Raw genomic sequence first — 24,075 nt, forward strand, 5'->3', positions numbered from 1 at the left:
CAGCTCTACAGGCTTAGGGCAGGTAAGTAATATATCCAACTGAACCCGTAAGAGAGATTTACACAAACTTAAATAAATTAGCAGAGCTGGTATCTGGCAAAGGTAAAAAAATTGTACTGGATTCTGAAAACTGTTTCCTTAGTCTCCTGGACAACTAACATTTATTCAAAAGAAAGTAGTTGATAGGTGGTATGTTTAGTAACCATTATCTGCAGTTCAACTACTTATAGCAAAAAAAAAAAAAGTGCCACATTTGGTTAACTGCAAGCAGTTTTATTGTAAAATCTAAATTTTAAATGATTAGAAACAAAATTACTATTTTCATCACTACCTCCCTTGCATAAAATATACCCAACCCGCTATTTTCATAAGTAAGCAAAACCAACTTTAGCTTTCAGTTGTTGTTCCACCTGGATATGAATTAACTACTTACAGATACAGTAACTTTCTTAACTCTAGTTTCCTGCAGCACAATGTATGTATATGGGTTCCTTTACTTCTTGCAATTTATTTTATTTTTTTTAACTGTAATGCTCACATTACACATACTGGGCAATTTATTTGTGACAAAATCAAGTGAAGTTCTATCAACTTGAACACCCTATTAGTTCACCTATATTGATAATCACAGTATTTATAAATTGTTTTCAGAAGTTTAGCCAGAAATTAGGGTCCTTTCCTCAAAAACCAATTGAAACACAATCTTTTCACTTAAGTATTTTGAGTTAATTTCCAAAACTAAACAAAAATAATGTTTAGCCTTGAAGAGAGATCTGCATAAAATCATTACCAGCCTAGAGCACTAGTGTTAGAAGGTACTAAATTATTAGTCAATCACTTTTTGATTGCAGATGTAAGAACAAACACTCTGTATTACTGCATCAAGCCTGAAAAGCATTTATATCTTGTGCGGACATCTGCTACGTTTGTTAACGTCTTTGACAGCTTATTCTCCAGTTAGGTGGATGTAAAATCCATGGGCGGACCAAATGCATGTAGCAACCAGGTTACAGGTTAGATCGTTCCTTTGGAGACGCTGGACGTGTAGATTGTGTATACGTTCTAATCACACCCTAAAAGCAACATGAAATTAATTAGGCTATGAAAAACACATTTAGGGCAAATTCTACTAAAAGAAGTTTCTTAAATGTGAATGCAGTCAAATCAACATTTTAAAGAAATTAACCAGTGCTTATTTAGTAAACAGCACAAGTGAAACATTTTGTTTAGTAATTGCCATTTTTATCCCTTTTCCTTTATGCAATTTTAGCAGGTAAGGTTATCATGTGCTAAGCTAACTAGCATATCAAGTATATGCATGAACACTTTCTGAAATATAAAACCACTAAATTCAGTCCTTGTAATTCACCAACTAATCTGGACCAATTAGCATTTCAATTAATGGTAATTATCTCATTGTATGACTATCAAAACACTGTATCAGAGGGGTAGCCGTGTTAGTCTGGATCTGTAAAAGCAGCAAAAAGAGTCCTGTGGCACCTTATAGACTAACAAACTTTGGAGCATGAGCTTTCGTGGGTGAATACCCACTTGGTCGGATGCATGTAGTGGCATCAAAACACTGAATTATCTCCAAGTTTAAAAAAAAAACCTCAATTATATTCCATCCAGATAGAGAGTCATTAAACAAGTTAAGGTATTCAGCCAATCAAAGCCGCCTTAACTAGAAAGAAACCATCCCTAACATACCTGTTTGCCAGCTTCAGCATTGTATTTGTCCAGCAGAGCTTGAATACGGGCACCATACTCAGGATGAACATCAGTGAAGTTTTTCACCTGAAATAGTAAGGAAAAATCAGGGCATGAACAATGTCTCAGTTTCACCTTCATGCTTGGTTGTTGCCAATTCCAAAGCCTGCCATCAATATGCAATATCTAATAAGAATTATCATCAACAACTCCCCAAATCAAGCACCAGTTCATATCAATAGACCAGGTAGCAAGGAGTGAATGATAGGTATTAAGTCACCTAGGACAACATCCTGATTTACTGCAAATTAAACAAACATTGCACAGGTGTTTTCCATTGGAGATGATGAAGCCATTCTTCTTCCTAGCACCGTTAATGCTACTCTCCTGGATATTTCAGTGAAGTTAAATTTTGGGGAATTTTCATCCTCCAAATAAAACCTTTATGGCCTTGACCAAATGAGAGTGGTTGGGTTTTTTTGTTTTTGTTTTGTTTTGAGTAAGATATCCCTATTTTAAACACCTAGTGCAAAGCACTTATGCAGTTTAATACCTTCACAATTCTGTTAGCCCACTCCACAATACAGGAAGCACAAATCACTATACTTCCACATTTGTGTGTTGAAAGTGTCAGCTCATCATGCTGCCAGCTTTAGAATTCTCCTTGTTAATTATGTAAAAAAATTGTTACTTCTTTACACTCTATTGGACATTTTTCACATAAAACAAACAGATCACCTTATTCTCCAAAAATACAATTTCTGACCCTCTCTTTTAATTCCCAAATTTGTTGATCAACTGCAATACTGTAACACACCAGCAGAAGCTAGATTTAAGCTAACACAGTAAGATCCTACAGTAAAAGTTGTGTTAGCTGGCACTTTACTAACCAGAAAGCTCTAAAACCAGCATTTCTGGTATCCATTAAAAGCCTGTTTAGCGCGGGGCCAGCAGGCTCCCTTCCTGGCTTTGTGTGGCTCCCCCGAAGCGGGGACATGTCCCTGCTGCTCGTAGGCAGAGGACCAGCCACTGGGGCTCCGTGTGCTGCCCCCGCCCCAAGTGCTGGCTCCACAGCTCCCATCGGCTGGGAACCATGGCCAATGGGAGCTGCAGGGGCAGCACCTGCAGGAAGAGGCAGCGTGCACAGCCGCCTGGCCGTCTTCTCTGTCTAGGAGCAGAAGGATATGATGCAGTTATGGGGAATTTCCCAAGGTGAGCACTGCCCAGATCCAGCACGCCGAAACCACTCTCATGTCCCTACCCCAAGTCCCCTCTCGCAACAAAACTCCCTCCCAGAGCCTGCGCCCCACACCATTTTCCACGCCCCAATCCTAAGCCCCCTCCTGCACTCAAACTCCCTCTCTCCATAGATAAGTATAACTCTTAGTTAACCGGAATTTTTGACGAATTAGCACCCCCTCTTTCCCCAACATGCCAGATAAAGCTTTTACTGTACTTACAGCTTTCTTCTGGATGAAATGCTGAGCATCTTTAAGATGGCTAGCAATGTTCTCACATAGTCTTTGACGTTCATCTTCTTTCAGCACTTTGGTATAGAACACTCTCACCTTAGGATCAAAGTCAGTAGTTTAGTTTATGCAAGGCAAGGCCAGTTTTTAAACTGATTCTATCAAAAGCTCTTCATTAATAATAGTTAAACTGTTAAAGCTCTGGTCTTTAAACTATTACAAGAAAGCATGAAATACTGGTTCGTATTTTCCCAACATTCAAACTGCTTCCCGCCATGATGTACAACTTTTAAGTTTTTAGATGAGGGAAGAAATAAGAAAGAGGCAAAGAGAATGACATGCTGATGATGAAAGTAGCACTTCCAAATCAACATTAGATTAAAGATGCAGCCATTCTACTTCCTAGAACCATTAACACTATTCTGCTGGACAGTTTTGCAAAATTAAATTTTGAAATTTTACATCTGCTTTACAAGACAAGTCAATTTTTACAAATCAATTTTAACTACTCTTCCAGTTTCTAAAATTAATATTAGACTATTTCAGGAAGTAACTGTTACAACTGTATCTTTCAATTACATATTTCTCCTTTATGACACTATCTGTAAAAAACTGTATGAATGAGATTTGCAAATGTACTGGCAACACTGTTTCTAGCGGTATGTCACAAATTTGGTGTTCACTGCAGTTTGTCTAATTACTTTAATTATCTTATATATCAATGTAATTCAGTTCTGTTGGAACTGATTAACACAATGTGATATGAATGTTATAGTTTAGATATCCGCAGCAACTAGTTACATCAAGTTTGGAAAAAATCAGGGCTAAATTTTGCATCTGGGTATTAGTGTTCAGGTTGGCACGAAAAATTTACTATTTGCATTACATAGTGTAAAGAAACATTTTTTTAAAGGTTCTCTGAAATGACAGTATTCTAAGGAAAGTGTGGTACTTAAGAGTAGGAGTAATGTTACCAAGATACCTAGAGAAAAGTGATTAAATATGGAGAAATACGTTCCTGGTAAAATATTGGACTTCATAGTCTCTTGGTATCACACTGCAATAAAACAGGTGATCTCCCCTTTGCAGGTGCAATTTTGCATGCTTCAGTCTCAAAGGCATATACATGAAAATTTGAACACGTCATGTCTGGTGAGTTGAACAAAGTGCTGTGCGAGAAGAATTTGAGAGGAACCACAGTTTGTTTGCGGGGCAGTCAAACTCAAAGCAGTCCTTGAAATTAAGGCTGTCAAACTATCAAAAAAATTAATCTGGATTAATTGCGAGATTTAAAAAGTGTATCAATTAGTTGCAGTTTTAATTGCACTATTAAACAATAATAGAATACCAATTGAAATTTATTATAAATGTATGGAGGTTTCTATATTTTCAAATATTCTGATTTCAATTACAAAGTGTACAGTACTCACTTTATATTTTTTATTACAAGTATTTGCACTGTAAAAAGAAAACAGTATTTTTCAATTCACCTCATACAAGTACTGTAATGTGATCTCTTTATTGTGAAACTGTAACTTACAAATGTAGATTTTTTTTTGTTATGTAACTGCACTCAAAAACAATGTAAAACTTTAGAGCCTACAAGTCCACTCAGTCCCATTTTTTATTCAGCCAATTGCTAAGACAAACAAGTTTGTTTACATATATGGAATTATAATGCTGCCCGCTTCTTATTTACAATGTCCCTTGAAAGTGAGAACCGGCATTCACAGGGCACCTTTGTAGCTAGCATTGCAAGGTATTTACATGCCAGATATGCTAAATATTGAGTTCGGCCACCATTCCAGAGGACATGCTTCCATGCTGATGACACGCATTAAAAAAAATGTGTTAATTAAATTTGTGACTGAATTCCTTGGGGGAGAACTGTATGTCTCCTGCTCTATACCCGCATTCTGCCATATATTTGTAAGCTGCATTTTCACAATAGGGATCAGACTATAGTACTTGTATGAGGTGAATTGAAAAATACAAATTAAAAAATAAAGTGAGCACTTTGTATTCTGTGTTGTAATTGAAATCAATATATTTGAAAAATGTAGAATCATATATTTATAAATTTCAATTGGTATTCTATTATTGTTTAGAAATGTGATTAATCATGATTAATTTTTTTAATCACAATTTTTTTTTTTAGTTAATCGCGTGAGTTAACTGCAATTAATTTGCAGCCATACTTGAAATGAATTGGCAAAGATCTTTCAAAGCCTCCTCAGAATGGTCCTTAAATTTAGGCTAGATGCTTCAAAGGAAAACCCACATCCAGATAACACAATCAAGTTCCAGGACAGACAATGTAATAAGTCCTTTTCACATAGTTTACCTGAGACACATTATCCTCATTTGCACTATTGAAGCGCTGCACATCACAGCATGCGACAGACATGTGGCTCTCCTTCAAATTGGGCTGATCTTCAGGACCAGTAAAACTGTTTGGATAATAATTTGGGGCACCACCTTTAAGAGAAAAGATCAGAATATCAGTCCTTTTAGTCTAGATTAGGAGACAGTGAAATTATAAAGCACACTTGAAGGAATATATTCAAACTGATTTAGATAATCCTTTTACCCTGTTATCATGCCTATATTTCCTTCGCTTTCTTTGTAAAACAACTGCCAACACTTTGCCTCACATTCTTCAAAAGATATAGCGCAGCAGTTACAATGTCCTGCATTCTGAAACGCATATCTGATATAGCTGGTCGAAACTTGGAATTTTGAACATTGTTTTTGTTCTAAATCAGAACAAAAGCAAAATTTCCTGTGAAATGGAAATTATGAAAAAATAAAATAGAATATTTCAAATGTCAATCACATTAAGCACTACTACCACAGGTGTCATGAAATAATGCACCTAAAAATATAAAAAAAGTTAGTTTTGAAACAATATTTCCACTTTTCTGAAATGACGTCCGTAAACAAAAATTTCTATTTTGGAAAATTTGTTTTTGTGGGAAATTTCTTTTTAAAAAGCCCACAACCCCACAGTTTTGTCAAAATGATGTTTTCTGAAGGGAAACTTTCAACAAAACTTTTCCAACCAGCTCTAATATCTGAATTTGAATCTTCCTTTACTCATTTCCTGATTTTTCTTAAAAGTTTCTGGTATTAAAATTTACGGCAGGATCTAAACCCCACTCCCTGTGTGGAGGGAACCTGTTCCGTGCAAAAAGGAGGCTCAGTCACCTGCACATACAGTCTCTCATCACATTTTTAATGGCTCAATTATGCAAGATGCCGAGAGCTCTGACCACAATCGCAAAACACTTGAACACATGCTTAGCTTTAAGCCTATGAGTAGTCCCATTTACTTGATATACCACTGACGTCAATGGGACCACTCACATTCCACAGTTAATCATGTGTTTGACTGCTTTGCTGGATCAGGAGCAAGAATGCTCAGCATCCTGTAGGATCAAGGCCTGTGGGAGATAAGGATGTTTAAAATTGTTGAGCACCAACTAACTTTATCCCAAAAATTACTTAAATTTACAGTCTAGCAAAACAAAAAATGGCAGGCCATATCTTAATTGTCTCTCAATACCAATTCAGGGATGCTACTCCCACAATTTTAGTCAAATGGGGTTCATCACTCCTTAGGGAACGCCACAATTAAAGACAAACAAAAGAATCTATTAATAATGACTACCAACAAAAGCGCTGGTGTGGACGGTGCTGTCGGTGGGAGACACTCTCCTGCTGACATAGCATAATTAAATGACTAGCAATGGAAGCTAACGGGAGATAGCTCTCCCGTTGGCATAGAGCAGCTACACAGGAGACCTTACAGCGGTGCAGCTGTGGTGGTACAGCTCTGCTGCTGTAAGAACTGTAGTGCAGACATAGCCTTTAAATTTAGAAATTTCGTTTAGGGGTTGATGAATACTGTTTGGTTTATCACGGACAACCTAAATAGTTTATAAATGGGCAGAGTTATGTAATCTTAACTAAGGTCCTATGAAATCAAATTTTTTGACTTGGTTAATTTAAAGAAGCCAGTCAAGATAGAGTCTTGATGCAGGAAAATGAATGAAAAACTAAGGATCTTACATTCAAATTAAATCCCATTATTTCTTGCAGTTTACCAAGGATAGCTCATGTTTCCTTTCTAGGAATACATAGTCTAAATATTCTGGCATTTAACAAGAGAAGCTGTTAATACCTTAAATTACAATACCATTTCACTATCCCATTACCATTATTACAGGAAAAATTTAAAGCAAATCCTTCGGCACTGCTTTTGTTAACTCCATCTCACCAATGATGCTGAAGTCTAGGTGATATGTGGCAGAAGCAGTGCTCCATTGCGAGGCTGTTTCTTCTTGATGCTGTGTTGTGGCTTCTTTGCCTTCTCAGCTATCTTGTTGCTGCTGCTGTTTGCTTGTAAAGAGGCGAACTGTGCTGAACTGAGTGCCGCTTTTACTCCTTTAGTTCAGAGAGGTTTATTTATACCTCTCTTCTCTTTCCATTATCTTTCTGTAGAGGAAACAAACCCCTCTTTCAGGGGCTTGGTTGCCTCGGATATCAGTCATAGTTCAGTACCTTAACACTTTTGTCTGATGATTTTAGTGTGTATCTTCATCTTACAAATATGCCGTATGCTACTGAATATGCAGCAGGATTGTAATTCTTCAACTTTATGGTTATTTTGCATTAGTCTTCGTGGTGGTAAAGTAGCAGAACATCTTTAAGGATAGAATTTTAACTTTTTATTCGGTACTTTTTTTATAGATTAATCCTTTGAACTCCACCAGGGCTTACAAGAAGTTGAAATTCCCTTTCAAATGAATCCAAACACTATTTCCTCTGAGCTCTGAAAGTAATTTTTGTAAAATTAAATAGTTCTTAACAGTAGGGATGTAAAATGTTAACCCGTCTTAACTGCTTACCCCTGCACCGGCCGGACTGGCCCCAGCTGCACGCCAGCCGGCCCTTTAATCAGTTAGCCATTTAAACTATTAAAAAATATTTTGTTTAAATGGTTAGCTTTTTAAATGGTATTTACATCCCTATTTAAGAGTGTCTTTGAACTTAAATGGTCATCACAGATGGTATTGTCTTTTTTTCTTACCACTCTTGGAGAGACGGTTCTTGTCTTTGAGTTTGGTAACTAGTTGCTTAAGCAATGCCAGATATTAATTGGAGAATTAGTTATCAATATTTTATATTAAAATGGCTTCTTAGTAACCAGTTATAACACTGAATTATCTTGTTATATTTGTACATAAAATATCTCACTATTCACACAACCATGGATCAGGCAGTTATTATATGATGGCTTGCATGCAGATGCAAAACTGTAAATATCTCAAAAACAAATTTTATGCCATTTTAAGAATTTGAGAAGCAAAAGGTTTTCTTTCACCTTAAACATGGAAAGGATGGAAGTAACTAATATCTTCTGTAAAATATTTCCCAATCAAATATTCTCCTTCAAATTTAAACCATGAAAACTTCAGAGTGTTTACATAGGAAATCAACTTCAAAAAGGATATGTCTAGAATTCTTTGGGTGGGTTTAAACTAAGGGTTTTCTTGACAAAGAGGAGGAAGAGACCCACTTTTTTCCCTTGGTTTATAGTTCTGGCAACACATCCTGTCAGGGTTCCTTCCCCACTCTGAACTCTGGGGTACAGATGTGGAGACCCGCATGAAAGACCCTCTAAGCTTATTTTTACCAGCTTAGGTTAAAAAAACTTTCCCGAGGCAAAAATTCCACCTTGTCCTTGAACAGTATGCTGCCACCACCAAGTGATTTAGACAAAGACTCAGGGAAAGGACCACTTGGAGTCCTATTCCCCCAAGCCCTACACCCCCTTTCCTGGGAAAGGCTTCAGAATAATATCCTCACCAATTGGTACAGGTGAACACAGACCCAAACCCTTGGATCTCAAGGACAACGAAAAATCAAATCAGGTTCTTAAAAGAAGAATTTATTTTAAAAAAATAAATAAATAAAAAAATCACCTCTGTAAAATCAGGATGGAAGATACCCTGTAAAGTTAACAAAAAGATTCAAAACACAGAGGATTTCCCCTCCAGGCAAAACTTTAAAGTTACAAAAACAGAGATAAGCCTCCCTCTTAGCACAGGGAAAATTCACAAGCTGCAACAAAAGATAATTTAATGCATTCCTTACTATTACTTACTATTTCTGCAATATTAGATGCTTAGTTCAGATATGGCTTCGGGAAATGTATTTTCCCTGCCTTGGTTCCTCGCTGACTCCGAGAGAACAAAAACAAAAACCTTCCCCAACAGATTTGAAAGCATCTTCTCCCCTTATTGGTCCCTTTGGTCAGGTGCCAACCAGGTTATCTGAGCTTCTTAACTCTTTACAACTAAGGAGGGATTTTATTAACAAGGCAGTATACTTAAAGGGGAAATGCGCATCTCTCTCTCTCACACACACGCATGCACACGCACGCACCCCGTGTGTGTCTCTGTCTGCGATGTCTTCCGTCCCTCCATTCCTGCTGCCTTGTAGAGTGGGAGAGTTAACCCTTGAGGGCTCAGCCAATTGCTAGTTCATCATTTAGCAGTAAGGGAAATATCCCACACTCTGACTCCTCCACCTCAACCAAGCTTCACAGTTATCACTGTATACCAGTATTAAGTTGTTTGTTTAAAACTGAGAGAGAGAGAGAGAGAGAGAGAGAGAACGCGCGCGCGTGTAGAAAGTGTCTTGTCTGGTGAAAAAAATTTCCCTGGAACCTAACCCCCTCATTTACATTAATTCTTATGGGGAAATTGGATTCACTTAACATCGTTTCACTTCAAGTTCCATTTTTCAGGACCGTAACTACAACATTAAGTGAGGAGTTACAGTAATTAAATAAGCAACTAAATATAAGCATGTAAGCTATTATATTCTCCAAGCACTGTATGTATGAAAACAATTGTAAGTAAAAAGTAACATAAGAATAAATTATAACCATTTTTGTATCGATACTGAGGTCTATACCTACATCTCTATGCATAAATGATAAAAATGGATCAGATATTAACAATGGCATGCACTTACATATTATGGATCCATGACTGAAAATTTAGTAAAGTCTTTATTAAGGAGCAGTTTCTGCATACCTCTACTACACATTAATTAGAAAAAAGGTAAACCTCGTTATTTAGGAAACAATCTATATGGAGCAGAATATATTAAGAACATAAGAACATAAGAAAGGCCGTACCGGGTCAGACCAAAGGTCCATCTAGCCCAGTATCTGTCTACCGACAGTGGCCAATGCCAGGTGCCTCTGAGGGAGTGAACCTAACAGGCAATGATCAAGTGATCTCTCTCCTGCCATCCATCTCCATCCTCTGACGAACAGAGGCTAGGGACACCATTCTTACCCATCCTGGCTAATAGCCATTTATGGACTTAGCCACCATGAATTTATCCAGTCCCCTTTTAAACATTGTTATAGTCCTAGCCTTCACAACCTCCTCAGGTAAGGAGTTCCACAAGTTGACTGTGCGCTGCGTGAAGAAGAACTTCCTTTTATTTGTTTTAAACCTGCTGCCTATTAATTTCATTTGGTTTTAAACCTGCTGCCTATTAATTTCATTTGGTTTATTAATTTCAATTTTCATATTCAGTCTGTTTACTGCTACAAAGACACTGAAAAGAGTAGTTTAGTGTTTCACTGCTCAGAGCAGTTTGTTTTCAACTACTCCTGCTAAGTGATGGGCTGATTTTGTTCTGAAATGAACTATCTTCAAGATTAAACAAATAATTTTAATGCCTCTATACATAATGCAAATATATTACTTTCTAAAAAGTATTTTTCAGGATACCTTGGTTGTCAGACACACACATAGGTCCATCTCTCTGATAGTTGGCCACACGAGTCCTGTAGGGACAATTCACAGGTATTTGTAGGTAGTTGGGTCCTAAACGGTGTCGGTGAGTATCAGGATATGAGAAAAGACGACCCTAAAATCACAATGACATGTTGTATATTTTTTATATTTAGTTTAAGGCCAGAAGGGACCACTAGATGATCTAGTCTGAACTCCTATATATCACAGGCCACCACGCAGCACCCTCATGCTAAACCCAACAACCTAAATTAGACCAAAGTATTACAGATCACAGGAGACTAGGCTATTGTGTGTCACGGGCAGCGAATAGGAAGACTGAGGTGTACCAATGCCTCAAGTCTCCACAATGGCAGGGAAATTAAGTGAGATATACTCAGATAATCCTGGAAAGTGACTAACATCCCACCTCGCAGGAGATGACCAGAACCTCCCATGGTCACTGCCAACCTGACTGGGGGGGAAATTCCTTCCCAACTCCTCACATGGCAATCATTTTGACCCTGGGCATATTTTTCCTGACCACCTTTTGAAACTAAACACTGAAATAAGCAGTTGTGTGAGGAAATGCACATTTTGCAACATGGAAATAATCATTTCATAATCCTTAATCCTCATATAGCTAAAAAGTCAAAATGACCATCTGTTCTGAACTTTCAATGATTCTTTCTGAAATTCTGTCTCTCTCATCCCCTCCCCTTTATTTTTCTTTCATATTTCCATAACATTGCAGTGACTCTATTTTTCAAAAGAGGCTTTGAAGTAGGTAATGTGGCATAAGCACAAGTTACTCCTTATGTAATACTAGAAACAAATTGTTTACTACTTTATGGAAACAAATTAAAATCCCCACTGTAAACCAAACCATGAACGGGCTGACAGAAGGAGCGATCAAAAGAATGTCTGATCTGAAAATGAGAAGACTTGATATTAGCTCCACAACAATCACGTGCACTATTTACTATGGACTGCGCCTAGCTCAAAAACTTACTAGTCAGTTGAAGCCTTTAATCTCTTATTGTTTAACTAATCACATCAATTTTGTAATTGATTAAACCGGTTTCCTTCCATTAAATCATGGAAACAGGTGAGTCTTATAACCTCTTTAGTTCTAGGAGTAAGTGTGTGTATTGAATGAAGTATCTGCAGAAAGTAGAAGCTTCTCAGAATTATGGTTTGAGAGAAAGAAGTTAACTTGCAAACCAGGTGAGAGAAATGTACAAAAAAACCTGTGCTCAGAAATCAGATCTTTTAAATTATTCATAAATGAATTATAAATATTTATACTTGTAAAACATAAAAAGCATAAATATATGCACACACATTACTAGAAGTAGTATCAGCAGTTACCTAAAATGGACTTCCATTAATTCTAAAAATTTGGGGGCTTGTTTGAGAGAAATAGCCACTGATTTTGCGACTGGTAATAAATGCAGGTGTATTTTACACCACTTGAAGTGCAGCTGTACACCACTGATATCAATGTAAGTGGCTGTAGACTGTAGCCATTCTAGGCTACACACTAATACTATAATTAAATTACTTATTTCCAAATGCTTGGAGACATATTGACTTGGTTGTTCAATATTTAATTAAAAAGCCTGACTAAAGAGAGAGAAGGAGTTAAGAGGTGAATAAGATGATTAGAGGAAAATGAAAAGCTCAGTGTGACTCAGTGTAGAAATTAGGTTATCAAAGTGGATATGGAATTCACCAGTCCAAAAGAAGAGATCAGTACAGGGTAAAATCGTAAATATGGGATAATAAAAAGATGCTATATCGCCTATCAGGATATGTAACACCCACACTAATAAGAAAGCTTTAGGCATAAACACTAAAAAGTTAGGCTGCCCCAACTACATTGCTCAGGGGTGTGAAAAATCCACATCTCTAAGTGATGTTGTTAAACCAACCTAATCCCTGGTGTAGACTGCACTAGATCAATGGAAGAATTTCTCTCTGGACCTAGCTACCATCTCTCGCTGAGGTGGCTTAAATACAGTGACGTAAGAACCCCTTTGGTCACTGTAATGAGTATCTACACTGAAGTGCTGCAGCTGTGCCATTGAAGTGGTTTAAGTGTAGACATAGCCTTACAAAGAGGAAATGCCATGTAGGAGATTTACTCTGTGTCAGAGTAATATACCAAGCTGCTCTGTTTACCTGTAACATTTTATCAGGGCTAGGTTCAATGCCTGGTGGCATGTTGCTTGGATCAAAGGCTATTTGTTCCACCTCTGCAAAATAATTGACAGGGTTCCTGTTCAAGACAAGTTTTCCCACAGGAATTAGAGGATAGGATTTGTGAGGCCAAACCTAGAAAACATAATACATACATTGTGATTACTACATGTTCTAAAACACAGCAAGAAAACAGATTCAACTACCTAATGCAGTCATTGTGCCTAGATTTCATCTTGGTAATGAATGATTTTGGGTGGTGGGGTGGGGTGGGGAGGGTGTTGGGAAGAATACACTTTAAGAAATATAGTAGTACTTTCCATTATAAGATTTTTGCTTTCAGCAGCTTATAAATTTGCCAAATAGTAACAATTTGGGTGGCAATTTTCCATGCTGGCCCAGACTGAATTTTTTTTTTTTTTAAACTAAAAGTACTTGAGCAAAAATAGTTTAACCACTTTCAAGAGGGACGTTAGATAAAAGCATTCAGGGCTTACCAATGTTAACATTTTCCCCTACAGTTTTTTTTAAGCACTCTAGCATTGCCATACTTTGAAACAAGAACTTGATGATTGGCAGAGGATTAGACCTGTATCAGAGAAGTACATTTTACTGTTCTCCAGGAAAATCCACCTAAATTTAGCTAAGTTATGAGGCTCTGAAAAAAAACAAAAAAAACCTGCCATTTGAACATGCTCAGAAGAGCTTGTCACAGCTTGCTGATACAATCACAGAACATGGTCCATCTATAAGAAGCATGCTCCCAGGCCCCTACACAGCTTCCTATGTGGTAGGTACAGAGCTTATGCTTGAGTTGGGCCCCAGAAGCAGCAGTCATCCCATCCTTTTGGCCTCGGGGAAGTTGTGCTGAGCAAGGAAGAGACAATAAGTTCCAGTCTCAACTCCTCTTCCACTGACTGGTGTTAATGCTTCGTACTGCAAAGTCATCATTATTGATGAAGGCTTCATGCCCCTATTTTACATGATAAAGTAACTGAGAGGCTGTTCAAGGTAGTGTCATAGAATCATAGAATCTCAGGGTTGGATGGGACCTCAGGAGGTCATCTAGTCCAATCCCCTGCTCAAAGCAGGACCAAACCCAACTAAATCATCCCAGCCAGGGCTTTGTCAAGCCTGACCTTAAAAACCTCTAAGGAAGGAGATTCCTCCACCACCTCCCTCAGTAACCCATTCCAGTGCTTCACCACCCTACTAGTGAAAAAAAGTTTTTCCTAATGTCCAACCTAAACCTCCCCCACTGCAACTTGAGACCATTACTCCTTGTTCTGTCATCTTCTACCACTGAGAACAGTCTAGATCCATCCTCTTTGGAACCCCCTTTCAAGTAGTTGAAAGCAGCTATCAAATCCCCCCTCAATCTTCTCTTCTGCAGGCTAAACAGTCTCAGTTCCCTCAGCCTCTCCTCATAAGTCATGTGCTCCAGCCCCCTAATCATTTTTGTTGCCCTCTGCTGGACTCTCTCCAATTTATCCACATCCTTCTTGTAGTGTAGGGCCCAAAACTGGACACAGTACTCCAAATGAGGCCTCACCAGTGCTGAATAGAGGGGGAGGGATAGCTCAGTGGTTTGAGCATTGGCCTGCTAAACCCAGGGTTGAGTTCAATCCTTGAGGAGGCCACTTAGGGATCTAGGGCAAAAATTGGTCCTGCTAGTGAAGGCAGGGGGCTGGACTTGATGACCTTTCAAGGTCCCTTCCAGTTCTAGGAGATTGGTATATCTCCAATTATTACCTTTATTACCTTTTAATGATCACATCCCTCGATCTGCTGGAAATGCCCCTACTTATACAACCCAAAATGCCATTAGCCTTCTTGGCAACAAGGGCACACTGTTGACTCATATTCAGCTTTTCATCCACCGTAAACCCTAGGTCCTTTTCTGCAGAACTGCTGCCCAGCCATTCGGTCCCTAGTCTGTAGCAGTGCATGGGATTCTTCCGTCCTAAGTGCAGGACTCTGCACTTGTCCTTTTTGAACCTCATCATATTTCTTTTGGCCCAATCCTCTAATTTGTCTAGGTCCCTCTGTATCCTATCCCTACCCTCCAGCGTACCAACCACTCCTCCCAGTTTAGTGTCATCTGCAAACTTGCTAAGGGTGCAGTCCACACCATCCTCCAGATCGTTAATGAAGATATTGAACAAAACCGACCCCAGCACCGACCCTTGGGGCACTCCACATGATACCGGTTGCCAACTAGACATGGAACCATTGATCACTACCCGTTGAGCCCGACCATCTAGCCAGTTTTCTATCCACCTTACCGTCCATTCATCCAGCCCAGACTTCTTTAACTTGCTGGCAAGAATACTGTGGGAGACTGTATCAAAGGCTTTGCTAAAGTCCAGAAATAGCACATCCACTGCTTTCCCCTCATCCACAGAGCCGGTTATCTCATCATAGAAGGCAATTAGGTTAGTCAGGCATGACTTGCCCTTGGTGAATCCATGCTGACTGTTCCTGATCACTTTCTCCTCCTTTAAGTGGTTCAGAATTGATTCCTTGAGGACCTGTTCCATGATTTTTCCAGGGACTGAGGTGAGACTGACTGGCCTGTAGTTCCCTGGATCTTCCTTCTTCCCTGTCTATCAGAGCTGGTTTCTAACATTGCATAGCCAAGCCTGATCCAAACAGCAACACAGCCTTTCAAAAAGAACATTCCCAATCTATCTACTAGATCACAGCCTTCCAGAGCCAATATCAGAAACCAAGATTCCCAACTCCAAATATCTATTACCTACCTAGTTGCATAATCCACTGGCAAACTGTATCACACCACCCTATGCTGTTTAATAGCCTTTTCCTGTTACCAGTTACTCCATCTCCAATGGTAATAGAGGTCTGTGGTATGGATCTAGAAATCCTGGGCTCAAATCCAGCTCATTACCCCATTTTTTTTCCTTTTTCTTTTTTTTCTTGGAGCAGGAGTGGAAGGAGGGACAGGAATAGTTCCACAGGATGGAATTTTTCTCTTTTTGAAAGAAAACTGAAAACAAAGATCTAGGAAATTACACGTTAAGGTTGCAAAGTCAAGCACCCAAATGTTAGACAATTCCAGAATTAAGGTTGCTATGTGGCCCTATTTTGGCCCCATTGTGTGTATGCATTATGATATGCTCTTTATTCACATCACATTATCTGACTAAGATTCCCTCCTCATTCAGAGCACATAATGAATAGTGAATGAAGAGGGAGGTAGTAAAAAAAATAGGATATTCTTTTGTGTTTCAGGCATTAGACTGGGACCCAGGAGAGGAAGGTCTATTGTTGGTTCTGCCACCCACTTGTGAGATGTTAGGACATAATGCATATGTAGAAGGGGAAGGGGAGAATTAAGTTTGCACAAACAACTTAATACTGGCATTTCCTCTCTGACTGCTTGACTTTGTAACTTTAATATTTTTTGTATACACACACACACACACACACACACCATAGTTAGTTACCTTAGTTACATCAAAAGGATTAAATGGGAACTTCTCTGCTTCTTCAAATGTCATAACCTGAATGTAGAAAGTCCAGGATGGACAGTTTCCATTGGCAATGGCATTGTAAAGGTCACGCAATCCATAGTCAGGATCAGTGGAAGCCAATCTTCCTGCTTCTTCGACAGAAAGGTTTTTGATGCCCTGATCAGTCTAATAGTAATTAAATGAAGTGACACTCATTACCATTTGTAATTAAACAAAACTGGCTATGAAATACCACAGGAATAAAAAAAAGAGCAAACTGAAGAACTATTAGACTGTTTGCATATTCCACTTTACATCTAAATTTCAGCAGGTAAATTAAATGCCACTCCACAGTACAATCTGAACATTGTCCTCTTTATTAATTTGAGCTCGGCAAGGTAACAGAATATCTTTAAAATAATAAAATTAGGTAACTGCTTAATGTACTCTTTGTTTGGTACTAGAGGTCAGATTCTGTATTCCCTTTTATGCCACCCAAGAGGCATAGAAGGGGCATGAATGGAACAAAAACAGCCCCTAGGGTATATTCTCTGAAAAAGAGGGCTTCCTACCCAGCTAGAGCTGTTCTACACAAATCTACCCTCTCCTGTAAAGGGTGTTTTGGGGGTGAACAGAGGGCAAGAGGGCAAGAGGGAAGCAGTCTTTGGTGTTGAAAGACTGATTAAAAGTATGTTCTTGAGAATGGTGCTTTTTATTTCTGGAATATTTTTCAGTGCTTAGGAACTGCATTCTCATTTCCTTGTGTTTTGGAGTGAAGAAAAAATGCTCAGAGTTGCCTCAACAAAGCTAGGAAGAGCCCAAGGATTCAAAGGCCTACATCAGCAGTAGAAAAAGCAAGTTCTCAGGGAACCTCTTTTAGCTTTATATTGGGAATCAATGGATCAGCAATAGTTTCTGGAGCCTTAATCAGCTTAAGATCCTAAGGACATTTCAGCACCCTCTTGGATGGGCTAGGCCCTAAAGCTCCCTTCTAGCCTGGGGACAGGGGTCTGAGGGCTTTGGTTCCAAAGAGCTACCAAAACCAGAGCCCTTGACTTGTGGTCTTTGGCTTGACTCCAACTGGAGCTACAACCACATTAGACTTAGTCTTATCTCTGGCAAGTGATGGTAAGAATTCAAATTGGCTCAGGTGCTAATGACAGCCAGTCCAGACCTCGCATGTAACCCAGACCATGGATCTCAGACTGTTCTGCAGATTTTGCCTGCTGAAACTTCAGCATTAGGAAGATCTGGAGCCTTCCTTGACTGTTTTTATGGACTTTGGATGTGAAAGCCCAACACACCTTTCACCCATCAGGAGATATGATTCTCCTAAAAAGGGAACTAGAAGTAAGCACTGGACTCCAGAAAAATCCTGGATAAGAAGTGCATCTACTGAATCCCTCTCTGGACTATACCCTAGGCTGTATGACCCAAGGAACCACGTGCATCACATGCACAAAATAGACTAAGATGCCATTTCTGAAATACACACAAAACCCCCAAAATCCTTACTATACTAGAAATTATTCTTAGTACTTAAATAAATATATATAAAAGAACTTTAAGGAAAATAAAGTGTGATAGGGTTGGGCATGGGTATATGTAGGATTCCTACATCTGAACTGAATGGCAGCAAGAAAGGTGTTCAGGATTGTTCCTCCCTTACACAACCTCAGACTCAAAACCTATGGTGTCATAAGAGAGAGCTGCAGCAGACACAACCAGCATGGTTTTCCAGAAGCTCACTGTGTAAACACCTTGAATACCATAAGTGGTAACATACCAAGATCTTTGAAAAATCATCTCTGCTAATCACAGTATATGGGAAGCAGAGTGGAAATCAAAGCAGGGACAACTTGGCCCTTTATGTATGTTTAATGATGGATTGAAAAGATTCTTGTAATAACAGCCAGTAAAGTATACAGAAAAACCTTTTACAGATCTCTTAAATTCGACTATTACTCTAATGCCTGTAAGATCTTTCCTGAATGAGACCTGCAAGATTATATAATATTGCCAAGATTTGCATACAAATTTGCAGAACCACCTATTGCAGAACATTTTGCCCTATTGTACCTCCAATTTATAATGGTGGATTCGTATTTAGCACAAAGTATTTCCAAGTAGGTGAACTTAAAACCAGTACCTTAGCATGAAACTTGCAGTAAATGGCTTTGCCATGAGCATTAATCAGTTTAAAGGTATGAGATCCATATCCATTCATATGACGATGCCCATCTGGAATACCACGATCACTGAACAAGAAAGACACCTAAATAAAAAGCATAGTCAATTCTAGTAATTAATAAACTGATCCAATATAAAGTCATTAATCCATAAACAGCACATAGGCTCCTCTAATCAAAGGTATAAATGGAAATGGTCTTATACTGCAGACCATAATGACTGTTCATGTGCCAAGACCTGTTTGACTAATTTCTTGTTTGAAAACTTCTGAAATATAATCACAACAGCTCTAATAACTGGATCACTGAAGATGCTGAACATGCAATAAAGTTAAGTCTATATGAAATATTTAACAAGGAAGTGAAAGATCTGTGTGATTACAATGGTTTTTTTCCCAAGAGGAATAAGTTACTACTGTAGTTTTAGAGCTAACTGTGACAACTTTTCCAGCAAGCACCATATTTTGAACTTAAAAAAAAAATAAAAAAAGTTAAAATCCTGAACAAACCAGTTTTAGCAAAACCCTTCAAGGCAGAATAATTCCATGCATAGCATTCAATAGCCACAGAAAATGCTATTTGTTCTTGAATTTGGGGTTGCACAAAACCCTTTAATATCAAGCACTTTTTCTTAAAGTTACTGAGCTTTTCACCTTTTACCAATGTTTACTTTTACACTAACATTCCAAATGTATACCGCACTCTTTATATACTGTTTTCTGACCATCACTGTTTCAGAAGAATTAAAATTTATGATGTGTGCTGATATCAATCCCTAAACACTTAGGCAGAAGAAAAAATTACAGCTTTATACAGATTTATATGTATATCAGCATTATCTTCCCAGAAATATTTTTAATTTTTTAACGTTACTTTTCTTATACTTGGTTGACTAAACAGCAAGTCTTTGCTATTTCTGAATGGTTCAGCTGCTTTAATTCAACAGTAACATACTGATAGTCTTAAATTCTTTACTTTTGTGTTGGTCCGAGTAAAATACAGCCAAGAAAAATAAGGACACTAGATAATCACTTTAATCACTGGCTAATTTTACAGAAAATTTTAAAAAGACCCAAAATCTAGTAGTTAGTTTAACAGGTGGCTAAAAGTATATAATTTGAGTTTCACTGTATTTCGGTTAGCTATTAATAATTTAAGATTATTATATAGCCTTATTGGTCCAAAAAGATAACAGAAATTTCCAGACCGTCCAAGAAACTGAAATTAAAAAAAAAAAAAAAAAAAAACACCACCACACAGAACAAAACATGACTTAATATGCGAGTTCCCTGTTCATGGAAGAATAAGTTGAGTTCAAAACACAATAAGCTCCCACCTGGTGCAGAGATTCAGGGCGAAGGCTCCAGAAGTCCCATACCATGTCTGGATCCTTCAGATGAGTCTGAGGGTTCCTCTTTTGGCTATGTATAAAGGATGGAAACTAATTTCAAACAAAAACAAAATTAAGATGAATTTACTGGAATTAAAAATTTGAAGATATTGCAAGAACTGACAAAGTCCTCTACAATTATGCTCAGAGTCCCTTTACATACTACTAGCATTTCAAGAAAACAGATCACATAGTATCTTGATATACAGAACCGACTTCAGCCACAATAAATGAAACATGGCTCTTGACAAAGTATATTTTAAGCTACTGTGGGGCAAGTATGAAATCATCAGCACTTCAAGATGGTATTAGGAGTGACAGGTCAGAGTTAGAGGTGGGAGAAGCTATAACAAAAGGAAAAAAAACAGAGCATTGAGGAGTTTCAGCTTTGTCCAGATACTACCAACGATTATGTTAATTTCACCCTCAAGCCTGAACTGGTGAAATATTTATATGAACAAGAATCAGCAGCATGATGAGCCAGCTGGTCAAAAAGTCTGCAAATTCTAAGGTCCTTAGCCTGGAAGTCTCTACTGTGGGGCTGCCCTAGAGCTGCAAATCCTGGGAGTCGACCCCAGGATTACCTGGCTCTCAGCTCCGCAGCAGGGAACCTGGAAGCCCTGACAGCCCCAATTCAAGTTCCAGGTGCCCTCCTGAGGAAACCCTAGCTAGAGCTAAGGGCTTCCAAGGTTTTCAACATCACTACTCCATGCCCTGGCATAGCAAGGTTTTCCTGGAGTCACAGACCCTGGAACCCCTGGGGCAGTCCAGAGGGCCGAACTGCTGGAAGACCTTGGAAGCCCAGTTTCCCAAGCAGCTTGGCAGGGAAGCTGGCAGGGAACCAAGCTGCTTGGGAAACTGGTCTTCCAGGGTCTTCCAGCAGTTCGGCCCTCTGGACAGACATTTTGAGTTTGATTGCAGGCTAAAACAGATGCCAGTTAAAGCCATCATTTTATTGAGCCTTTGAGTTCCTCTATGTTGTCATGAGGGAGCTTGGCAAGGAAGCATATCACCCTGCCTGTCCCATGTCAGAAAGTCATACCTAGCCACCAGGGCCAGACATAAGCCACTCGCAGCTGTAGCAATGCTGATGAGTAGGTTTTCCACCCAAACAGGTTTAAGCATTTGGAGTCTTTGTCTTTCAGCATACTCGTTTGACTTTGACTTTTCAAGTATAGTTCAAATAACTAAAGGAGCCAGTGTTCTGGTGTAGAAGTACTCAACCCCCACAGAGGGTACCTGGTACCTCTTCTCAACATGTTTTGCTGGTGGGGATATAACAGCTGGCATTTGCCACAGAGATTTCACTGGATCTAGTAATCTCTCATTAATGGGGAGGATGATTCTGCAAGGACCAGAAGCTGATAGGATGTTGAATAGCTTGTGGGGCTTTTCTGAGATGACTGAAGTCTCGCTCTCTAGAGTCTCAGCAATCCACACAAGAAGCTCCTGGACCACTCTGACATCTTCCAGTACTAGTGCCAAGCATATCACTTAATCTGGCAATGATGTGGAAATATGCCTAGGAGGAAAGACAGGGTGTTGATTTTTTGCCCCTGGATACCATTCCTCTTGATATTTCAGTGTTGACAATCCAGCCAGGGAAGCTGCTGGAGCAAACCTCTCCCGCATGGTGGATATAGATTTCTCAGTGCCTGTGAAGGTAGACCCAGGACCCAAACAGGCCCATGGTGGCATCCCATATGGGTACAGGTGACTGGACCAATTCCAATCTTGGGTGCTGCTGGCCATTGGGGTCTGTAGAAGTCCCTAGATCTCTTGGTGATGACACACCTGCAGACTTCAAAAGGGATGGTTCCCTGTATGACGACCAGGAAAAGCATGCCCAAGTGATGGTATGGAGTAAGTAGACCTCCTGGGGGAGTGGCACTAATGAATAAGGTGCTTTTGGTATCTGTGGCAGTGGATATCTTGGCACCAGGATGTACCTGGTTCAACCCAAGCCTCCTCCTCCAAGGTTGGGGTCAATGCCACTAGGAGCATCTTTGTCACTGGGGTCAATACTGGTAATCTGCTGCATTGGTGTCTTCTTCTCCCCAGCCCTGGATGCTGTGGGTTTCGAGAACTTATCAAGAAATGTTTTGCTTTACCAGTCCTTGCTGGTGGACACTGACCTTCTTCAGTTGCTCCAATCACCAAGGCAAGAGACTCCTTTCAATGCACAACTTCTATGCCTGAAGTGTAGGTGTTTGCTTTGGTCCTGATGCCAATGCTGTCACCAGCTCTCTCTTTGGTGCCAACTGCTCTATAGTATTCTTAAGAGTCACTTGTCTGTTCTATGGGATGCTAGATGATGCAGGATTGTCTATTAAGGAGGATTTTGGAGCTCCTTTCCTCTGGATCCGATGAGACCTTCATGGACTGCTCTAGAAGGTGGTGATACTGCTTAACAACTTAAAAGTCCTTGAGGAGCAGGATAAGTATACCAAGCATCTTCTCAGAATATGAGATTTTCCAAGATGGAAGAGGCACCTATTGTGCCTGTCCTTAAAGATAATTATCCCATCACAGTATAGACAGGACTTGAAGCCTGCAGGTTTTGAGTCTGCCATTACAGAAATACGGTATAGGGTGGGAGCATATAGAGGGTTGTCTGACCAAACAAGTCAAAACAGAAGATCACGCATAATGACGAAGATTTTTCAGACTATTAAGGAGTTTAGCCTGAGCAAAGAACCAGGGGGTTGGTCATCAGGTCTTTTTATGCCTTTATATGGGCACATAAGGAGACATGGGGCACATACATGTCCCCTAGTCTCACATGCATGAGGTGCAGGCAACCCTATATTGGGATGCATACTGGCACATACAAAAACCATTTAAGACAGAAAGGGACAAAACTTATACTGGACCAAATTCTATGGTTCTAAATTAAGCAAGGCTTCCATTGAACTCAATGGGAGTTTTGCACAATTAAAGACTGCCAAATTTGGCCCTGATTGAGTGAACTATAGTGATATTAGGCAACTATCTCCAATGTCTTAACTGAATTTGAAAGAGATAATAATCCTGCCCTCTAATTCAAAATAGGCCTGCGTTTTATAAAAGTTTTAATGTCAGTGTAACTACTTTACACATTTAAAAGACTATCCCCTTACCAAACAACATAAAAATGGATAATGGGTAATGAGTAAAGTCTAAATTTGTTTCAACATTTAAACAGGTTACAGGAACTTTTTAAAAGTGAAAAAATTTTAAATGATCCAAATTCAAATGACAGCTGGAAAGTATCTTACCCATTTTGACTCGTATACTAGTGATATTGATCACACGAAAAGTAAAAATACAAACGTATTAAATACTAAGCCTATTTACTAGCCATTCTGACGTTATACAGATTGTTTCTTTAAATGCGAATAAGCATAATTATTCTCAAAGTAGCTTCATTTTCAGTCAAAAAATTTCAAATTTATACTGAACTATCAGGGTACAATAAGATTTCAGTGCCAATCTGTATTTTATGCTTCTCTGTACTCTTTCTTCACCACTTGTACAAATCCTTGGACTTCTTTTATCTCATCTGCTGAAACCACCTACAAGCATGGTCTCACTCACCAGAATGGCATCACGGATAAAGAAGATGGGAGTGTTGTTGCCTACAAGATCCCAGATACCCTCTTCTGTGTAGAATTTCATTGCAAAGCCTCGAGGGTCACGAACTGTGTCAGCTGAACCAGACTCTCCAGCTAGAAGAAACACATATATGTAAAAGTGTCAAGATGTGGGGGCATTCTTTTTAAACCTTATCCACACTGGAGAATTTTAGTATATTTCAGGCACCTGAATGCTTGTAACACATTG

General features: G+C 39.0%; 1 protein-coding gene across 4 annotated transcripts in view; it reads right to left on the reverse strand.

The window, feature by feature from the left end:
• Positions 1-257: 257 nt before the first annotated feature.
• The window catches only part of CAT (catalase), a 49,084-nt gene continuing 25,266 nt past the window's right edge, over positions 258-24,075 (reverse strand). For all 4 annotated transcript variants that reach the window (XM_039533716.1, XM_039533714.1, XM_039533717.1 and 1 more), the window contains 10 exons: positions 23,830-23,960; positions 20,200-20,304; positions 18,824-18,949; positions 16,669-16,860; positions 13,184-13,336; positions 10,997-11,135; positions 5,524-5,657; positions 3,171-3,278; positions 1,711-1,797; positions 258-1,073 (listed from right to left, as the gene is read on the reverse strand). In XM_039533716.1, the coding sequence (XP_039389650.1) occupies positions 1,008-1,073; positions 1,711-1,797; positions 3,171-3,278; positions 5,524-5,657; positions 10,997-11,135; positions 13,184-13,336; positions 16,669-16,860; positions 18,824-18,949; positions 20,200-20,304; positions 23,830-23,960 (1,241 nt within the window). In that variant the 3' untranslated portion in view covers positions 258-1,007. The remainder of the gene's footprint in view (positions 1,074-1,710; positions 1,798-3,170; positions 3,279-5,523; positions 5,658-10,996; positions 11,136-13,183; positions 13,337-16,668; positions 16,861-18,823; positions 18,950-20,199; positions 20,305-23,829; positions 23,961-24,075) is intronic.

This window comes from Mauremys reevesii, linkage group 4 (genome assembly GCF_016161935.1).
Source record: "Mauremys reevesii isolate NIE-2019 linkage group 4, ASM1616193v1, whole genome shotgun sequence".
Lineage (NCBI taxonomy): Eukaryota > Metazoa > Chordata > Testudines > Geoemydidae > Mauremys > Mauremys reevesii.